At 35.0% G+C, this 8,657-nt stretch overlaps 1 protein-coding gene across 1 annotated transcript; it reads right to left on the bottom strand.

Annotated features, from left to right (window-relative positions):
* Positions 1 to 4,428: 4,428 nt before the first annotated feature.
* Positions 4,429 to 6,795, bottom strand: LOC147014224 (uncharacterized). The gene is made up of 3 exons (XM_085852001.1): positions 6,210 to 6,795; positions 5,948 to 6,112; positions 4,429 to 5,850 (listed from the first exon to the last, which is right to left on the bottom strand). The coding sequence occupies exons 1-3, from the start codon at positions 6,300 to 6,302 to the stop codon at positions 5,704 to 5,706; spliced, it is 405 nt and encodes a 134-aa protein (XP_085708127.1). The 5' UTR covers positions 6,303 to 6,795; the 3' UTR covers positions 4,429 to 5,703.
* Positions 6,796 to 8,657: the final 1,862 nt, after the last annotated feature.

Raw genomic sequence — 8,657 nt, 5'->3', positions numbered from 1 at the left:
GTATATCAGTGAATATACTCCTAATCTTAAAACAGAAGAGATGTTGAATCGAAGACTTAACTCAAAAAAACCACTCAGTGTATCATACCTCAAAAGAAGATGTCAACACGTTAAACTCAATCAAACTACTTACACGTGGAATTTGGGTGTTCTGGAAGGAAAGCCACGATATCTGTGGATGATTTTTAAAAAGCCAGATGGTGATACTGCGACTGATAAGAATAATGCATTGAGTGATAATGCTAGGTGAAACAACTTCGCGTTTCTCTAGATGGAACATTTTATCCACGAGATAGATTGGAAATTAATTGGGAAAAAAATGATTTTGCTGAAGCATACAAGTCTTACCAAAAGGTGTGTGAAAGTAATGGAAATAAAGAACCTATTTTGGATATGACAGCATTTAAAAGTTTGTATACAATCTATACGTTTGACCTGAGCGCTCAAAAAGAAACTATAAAGTCTAATCGAGTGGATACTTCCCTATACATTGAAAGAGGAGAGAGTGAAGAAGTTGATACATATTGTTTGCTTTTGGAAGAAACAGAATTGCAGATTAATACAGATAATGGTGTGATGATTAGTCTCACATAATTTTTTTTGTTAAATAAATGAGTGGCAAAGTACCAACTGGGGTATATGTTAATCAAATCAATCTTCATAAACTATCATCTTGTGTTCAAAATCAAAAGCCTTGTACGATTAACGTTAATACAATTCAGAGAAAAGGAGCAGTAAGAATTGATGTTTTGCTCACAAGAGAACAGGTTAAAATCTTGAATGACACTGGCTCACTTAAAATTAAAATGACAAAACCAATGTTGAAAAAATATTAAATAACAGAGCGCAGTGGAGGATTTCTCCCATTTCTAAATCCCTTATTTGCTGGTTTCAATTCGGTTGGAGCATTGACGGGTGGTATTTCAACAGCGGTCAACACTGCCAACGAAAGGAACGCTCAACTCCAGGCTCAAAAGGATTGGAAAGACATAACAAAGAGTTGGAGAAACAAATTAGTGGAAGTGGTGTAATTGTAGATTTTGCTGAAAAACTTGAAGGTCTGCCTGATAAAGCGAGATTGTTAGTTGGAGATATGCTTTCTTCTATAGCACAAGCAGGTGTAAAATTAACGAAAAGAGGTAATGGATTATATCTTTCTAATAAATAAATGAGCATTGATGAGTGGTTGAAAGAATTTGGAAAGAATACAACATCAAATTTACAACTTGTCAAATATTGTAAGAAATTAAAAATTCATAATGTGGTTATTTGTATGAGAGATGAATTAACAAATGTGTCGAAACATACAAAGAATATTATTATGAACTTAGAAGATAATGATGGGAACGGTTCTCATTGGGTTTGTATTTTTAATAGTCAAGACAAATATTATTTTGATAGTTTTGGTCTTCCACCACCTGTTGAAGTCATAAAATTCTTACAGAATGGTGTTTATCAAACATTTCAAGTCCAAGAATTAAATTCCAAGTGTTGTGGTCAATTATGTCTATATGTGTTATTTCAACTCAACAAAAATAAAAAATTTTATGATATTATTTTTAATCTAATATAAATGACTTATGTTGGTAAAGATGGTTCTATCTTTGGTGTATCTCAAGAACTGGATATTGATTTATCAAATTATTATACAAAGGCACAGGCTGAACGATATAAATATAATATAAACAAAAATATTAACATGAAAAATGCTTATAAATTAAAAAATTATCCAAGCCCGACTGACGCGAATGACTTGGTGAGATTAAGCGATTTATCACAATATATATACTTAAATAAAACGGCTGTGTATTCTAAAGATACAGAAGTGTTGATATTATCTCCAGGTCATACAGAATTCACAGTTCGAATTAAAATAAATTTTATAAAGAAGGGCGTATCGTTTGTATGAGAATAGAACAATGGGGGTATGATATGAATGATTTAGGGTATAATTGGTCATTTAAAATTAACCTCGAAGACCTGGAACAATTAAATCAGTCTCGTAAGGAAGAATATTATCCACTTGGTATCGAGAATGAGTTTTGTGGAGCCACGATTAGTAAACAACAAATAAAAAGAATTTAATAAGGGTAAATATAATAATGGTTTTGCCCTTGTTTATCTCATGAAAACAGAAAAAACAGGATTATATATAATAAGTAAGGAAATACAAAATGATTTAACTATGGGAAGATGGGGAGGTGTTTCGTGCCATAATATTATTCTAACATATATTTCTAATACATAAATGACAGCAAGAAGGCTTCAAGAAAATTATCATTTCTGTGTTCAAGCATACCTTCAAGAAAAGGGTATTCGGTATTTTAATAAATATGTTCTACAACATAAGAATGAGGTATTTTCAATAAAAGATTGGCATTATGCTGATGTTGATAAACCAACAACTTTAGATTTAATTAGAATGTTAAATAATGAAAAAATTATAAGGTTAAGAAAAGGTAAGGCTCTTTTAGAAATTCAAAAGAAATTTTATTGGTATCCTGTTGTAAAAAATTATTTTGGATACAGGAATAACAAGAAATCCTGATGAATATATGTATAATATTCTATGGGGTGTAAACGATTCAAGTATAGTAAGGGATGAGGAAGGAGTTGGAGAAGAGAGGGAAGAGGAGGAAAAGGAGGAGGAGGAGAGAGAGAAGGAGGAAAGAGAGAAGAGAGAGGGAGGAAGAGAGAGAATGAATACATATCAAAATATGGAAACCAGTGAGATTCAAAAAAGAATAGAGGTATTAAAGAAATTAACTTATCTCACCAGGGAGGAATACAAAGAATTAAAAAGTCTATTTGCAATACTTTCGACAAGACTATCGACATCGAGAAGACATGTATTTTTAATTCAAGTTTTTTCTTAAATAAATGGAGGAGAGAGTGAAGGCATTTCTAAGGATTCTTTATGTTTTAAAAATTAAGATTCAAATGTGCATGTTGGAAACTAAAAAGGTTTTTGCACTCTGCAGAAATTTTCTCATAAATAAATGAGTTATTGTCTCAAATGTAAAAAGAAAACTAATACTAAAAATATTTCATATATTAAAAGTAAAAATAACAGGGTTATACAAAAAGGTATATGTTCGGTGTGTGGTTCAAAAAAATCAATTTATCTCCAAACACAAACTCGGAGGAGATATACAAAAGTTTTTATCAGGAAGTAAATTTACAACTACTGGAATACCAGGGAATTACATCTTCCAGGGTATTCTTTCTGTGGTCCAGGCACAAACTTGGATAAAAGATTAGATGAGGCAGACAATCCTAAATCCTGGAGTAAACCAATCAATAGAGTTGATGAAGTGTGCATGAGACACGATATTGATTATAGGAATACCACAACGTTGGAAGAAAAGCATGAAGCCGATAGAGAAATGTTATATAATTTGTCTCTGATACAAAATCCAACCTTGAGAGAAAAAGTTGATAGGTTCATCGTGAAGAAGATGATTAGTGCTAAATTGAAACTTGGACTTGGAAATTCAAAAAACTTATAGGCTCTAATGATGCCATTAAGACTGAAGAGCAATTAGCTGATGAATTACATAAACCAATATTCACAAAGTTTCAGAGAAGGAAAGTTTATTCCAAGGAAGTTGATTATATCTGGTCTGCTGATTTGATTGAACTCAATAATGATAAGGGGTACAAGTATGCTTTAACCGTTATTGATTTGAGGAGTAGATATGCGTGGGTTGTCCCTTTAAAAACAAAACAGGTAATACTCTTGTGTTAGCTTTTCAACAGATATTTAATAAAGTAAGAGAAAACCTAAGAAATTGTGGACTGATGAGGGTAGAGAGTTTTATAACAAGACATTTATGAATTTTTTAAAAATAACTATTACATTATACAGTACCTTTAATGAAGGAAGGCAGTTGTTGTTGAACGTTTTAATCGTACCTTAAAAGAGAGACTATATAAAAATTCACACAACTCGGTTCACAAATAATGGTTATCTTTTATTCAGGATATTGTGGATAAGTATAATGACACGATTCACACGTCAACGAATATGAAGCCATCAGAAACATTTACAAAATTAAAATATGAAAAAAGAGATTAATGTCAGAAAACCTAAGTTCAAAGTTGGTGATATCGTAAGAATATATAGGTGGAAATCTCATTTTGAAAAGGGTTTTACTGAACGATGGACGAAAGAACTTTTTAAAATTGTTGATGTAATAGATACAGTTCCTTGGACTTATAAAATATATGATTTGGAAGGGGAAGAGATTTTAGGTTCATTTTATTCACAGGAATTACAAAAGACAAAACTAAGCATATAATACACCTTTGTGGACACTAGAGGGACAAGTCCGAGGTGTATAACAGTATATAATGTGTGTCAAGGGGGACGTTCTTAGATCTGTGAACCCCAAACACAGAATCCTCAACTGAATAGTCAAGGCTTAACTTTTGTTTGTGTGTGTGTGTGCAATGGGAGCAATAGGTTGGCGCTTCACTCCCTCCTACTATACACCGTTGTGGACACTCGAGGGCCAAGTCCGAGGTGTATAACAGTATATAATGTGTGTCAAGGGGGACGTTCTTAGATCTGTGAACCCCAAACACAGAATCCTCAACTGAATAGTCAAGGCTTAACTTTTGTTTGTTGATGTGTATGTGTGTGTGTGTCCCAACCCTCACATTCAAAATCTCAACCCCAACCCTCACATTCAAAATCTCAACCCCAACTCAATCCTCACCCAACACAGTCTTTTTTCAAAATGAGATTTCCACCTATATATATATATATATATTTTACGTTTTTTTTTCTCTTCTTCCAATTCTGTCTTTTAAGGCTTTCAGGTTTGATGACGTAGAAAGGGGGAGTAAGCCTGCACTTTCTTCCCAGAACTTTCTTGATCTTGCTCCCATCAAGCACCATCCGACAAAGAACTACATCGATAGGTTTAGATCCCAAGAGTGATAGCAACTTCAAAAGTCTCCAAAATATAAATAAATAAAATAATAATAATAATAAATAAATAAATAAATAAATAAAAGCCCCCAAAAAAGTTTCAAGTGTCCAACATAAACCCAACTTTCCAAGTCTTCAAGGTATAACCACATTCCCGTTGAGTTTCCAAGATATGTATCACATTGTGAGTTATCAATCCAGAACCCACATTTCAAGTATTCAAAGTAAAACCAACTTACAAAGTCTCTTAAGGATAACTCATTTACTGATTTTTTCAAAATTTGTGAGTCTCCAAGGTAGGCCCCATATTTAGAACCATCTTGGCAGAACCCTTTTCCTGAGTCTCCAAGGTAGTTATTTAAACCATCAAGGCAGAACTCATTTACTGATTTTTTCAAAATTTGTGAGTCTCCAAGGTAGGCCCCATATTTAGAACCATCTTGGCAGAACCCTTTTCCTGAGTCTCCAAGGTAGTTATTTAAACCATCAAGGCAGAACTCATTTACTGATTTTTTCAAAATTTGTGAGTCTCCAAGGTAGGCCCCATATTTAGAACCATCTTGGCAAAACCCTTTTCCTGAGTCTCCAAGGTAGTTATTTAAACCATCAAGGCAGAACTCATTTACTGATTTTTTCAAAATTTGTGAGTCTCCAAGGTAAAACTTGTATTCTGGCTCATCAAGGTATAACTTGTTCAGTGGGTATTGTCTTGATAACTCACAATGAGTACTATTGCTGTAAAACTCTTTTTCAGGATTTTGCTGGTCTCAAAGGTATAACTCTTTGGTTGGGTCATCAAGGACGAACTCGTTCTGTGGGTCTTGGTCGCTCATAAGGTCTTCAACCAAGCCAACAATTTCGCCCCAAGTTGTAGCAAAAGCAGTATTTTCATTTCGTATTTCAGACACAATTTCCTGTGAGAGAAAATAATAATGTATTAATTAAGTTATTTAATTATTAAATGAGTATGCTTCAATCAAAGTTTGAAAATAGGAAAATAAAAAATCTTACCTCAATAGATAAGAGGTTTGAATCCAGTTCATCAACTTGAAGGTTTAGTTCCATAGAAGACAGAGAGTTCCAAGGAACACCAAAGTCATCCCACTCAAGGTCTTCAACCAAGCCAACAATTTCCCCCCAAGTTGTAGCAAAAGCAGTATTTTCAGATACAATTTCCTGTGAGAGAAAATAATAATGTATTAATTAAGTTAATTAATTATTAAATGAGTATGCTTCAATCAAAGTTTGAAAATAGGAAAATAAAAAATCTTACCTCAATAGATAAGAGGTTTGAATCCAGTTCATCAACTTGAAGGTTTAGTTCCATAGAAGACAGAGAGTTTGAGACAAGCACACAGAACACCATTGCCAGCAAGAACAAATGTTTAAAATGGAGCCTGGGTTTGAAGCTTTTATAGAGAAAGACTGGTGGGTGTGGTTTCCTTTGGAAATTCCCTGGGCAAGCCTAGGCAAGCCTTCATTGGGAAATTTTTCAAAACCATAACATCCTGTAATTTTCTAGTGATTTCTTTGTGAGTCAGAGATGAACTGGAAATGATGTAAGAGTGGGCGGGGCTTAGCAAAAGTAGGCGGAGCTTTGGAAAAGTGGGCGTGGCTTAGAAAAAATACCTTATGAAAAGTGGGCGGAGCTTAGCAAAAGTGGGCGGGGCTTAGGAAAAGTGGGCGTGGCTTAGAAAAAATACCTCATGAAAAGTGGGCGGAGCTTAGCAAAAGTGGGCGGGGCTTAGGAAAAGTGGGCGTGGCTTAGAAAAATACCTTATGAAAAGTGGGCGGAGCTTAGCAAAAGTGGGCGGGGCTTAGCAAAAGTGGGCGTGGCTTAGAAAAAATACCTTATGAAAAGTGGGCGGAGCTTAGCAAAAGTGGGCGGGGCTTAGCAAAAGTGGGCGTGGCTTAGAAAAAATACCTTATGAAAAGTGGGCGGAGCTTAGCAAAAGTGGGCGGGGCTTAAAGAAAAGTGGGCGGGGCTTAACAAAAAATAACCTGTGGCTCAGGAGGTGGTCAAACAAGAGCATTAAGAGAAGTTTATCATTTCGTAATGGCACAAAAGGGGTATCTTAAAAAATATAAAGATTCAAATGTTTTGTTTGTCAATATTTTAGATGGGGATTATTGTGCAAAGAAAATTAAACTATTGAAGGAATTTGAGAATGAACAAATCTTTATAGGTTCAATGAGTGAGCTGTTCAACCCCCAGGTGTTCAATTCAATGAGGTTCAACCTCTAAGTTAAAAGGGGAGACAAATAAATATACCTTGGGATAAAAAGGGGATTTATTTTTAGGGAAAAAAAATATAAATCGCTGAAAATCCCCCATTCATTTACATGGGGAAAAGTGAGCCAGAATCAGTATTCTTACCCTACTTACACCCTTCCTCGTCCTCTGGTGTTCAGCATCCTGAGCATTTTTTCAATTTTAATTGCTAACTACACTGACAGTCAAACAGCTCTATGTGTAGACATTCAAGATACGAAGTATATATCCATGGTGGAGGAGGTTATGCAAAAGCAGAGGTGGGATGGGCTTCTTACCCCACCTTGATCGACAGGGGCATTTTGCTCCACATTACTCTAAATTGTGAATGGAAGGTAGTGAGGACGAAAAATTGTTTCTTTTAAACACAGTAAACTCTCAAATATCATGGGGGTTATGTTCCTGGAAAACGCCATGATAGTTAAAACCAAGGGACCATGGGAAAAGAGGAGTTCGGTTCCTGGGCTTCGGGAAAATATAGAGGAAGGTCGGCAGCAGCCAGAAATAAACACATCACAATTGATATAAACATGTGAAATATATCGTCACCCTCATAACAAAAGTGCCTCAGTCATTTTTTTCCAGTTTTTGAGATTTTTTGCCAAAGTAATCTATAGCCATGACATAATCATAATAGCGAGTAACAAGATTTGTGTTTCATTTAGCTTCCATTAATAACTCTGTGCACAAGAAATAGTGAATAAAAATTCGTTGAAGAAGAATTGCTGCAGTTTTTTGGTGTTTTTCTCAAAACTGAAAAAAATGACTTGGGCACTTTTGTTATGAGGGTAACGAAATATAAAGCATGTTCATATTGAAATAAACATAAGTAAATAAAATTGATTCAATATAACATAAACAAAAACACAAGACAATTGCCTTTTAAATTTATTCCAAAACATCGAGGTGATTTTTACAAAACAGCGAAGTGGGTGAGAGTAAGAATGTTACGTACTCGTACTGTACTCTGCCGAAAATAAAAAAAACACAAGACTTAGCTCGGGATGATGAGGATGCTGTTGGAGCAGGTAGTGGGGAAGGGGGAGCAGGATTCAGTGATTGGAAGAGCAGCATTAGCTTTACGACAAAGTAGCCTGCAGTATTGCCATGTAGGAGAAGGGCAAGACTATCCTTAACCACCTTACCTTGAATACTGAAGCAAATCTTTCTGACTTGGACAGGAAGGTATGAGATGGCATCCTCTTCCAGAATAATCCTGTCTCGGCATTAACCTGCTCCAGCATAAATCCCTTCTCCTCTATTAGTTTCATGAGCTATGGAGGGTAGTTATCCATAGGATCATGGTCTGCCGATGTTGCTTCTCCAACGTATTTAACATGATGGAGGCCAGATGTTATTTTGAATTTCTCAAACCAGCTGTTGCTGGTGTGAAACTTGTAGGTAACTGTGGTTGAACTGGATTCTTCAGGCCTGTGTTCCTCATGAAAA

This window comes from Eptatretus burgeri, chromosome 13, assembly GCF_056783735.1.
Source record: "Eptatretus burgeri isolate ZD-2024b chromosome 13, Ebu_testis_v1, whole genome shotgun sequence".
In the NCBI taxonomy this organism is placed as follows: domain Eukaryota; kingdom Metazoa; phylum Chordata; class Myxini; order Myxiniformes; family Myxinidae; genus Eptatretus; species Eptatretus burgeri.
The sequence above is the reverse complement of the archived record's forward strand: the minus strand, read 5'-3'. Positions and strand labels throughout refer to the sequence as shown.

Coding starts and splice junctions, on each gene's coding strand:
- LOC147014224 (XM_085852001.1), bottom strand. CDS start 6,302: ATGGTGTTCTGTGTGCTTGTCTCAAACTCTCTGTCTTCTATGGAACTA. Junction 6,113..6,209: donor CAAACCTCTTATCTATTGAG/GTAAGATTTTTT, acceptor TTTCTCTCACAG/GAAATTGTATCTGAAAATAC. Junction 5,851..5,947: donor CAAACCTCTTATCTATTGAG/GTAAGATTTTTT, acceptor TTTCTCTCACAG/GAAATTGTGTCTGAAATACG.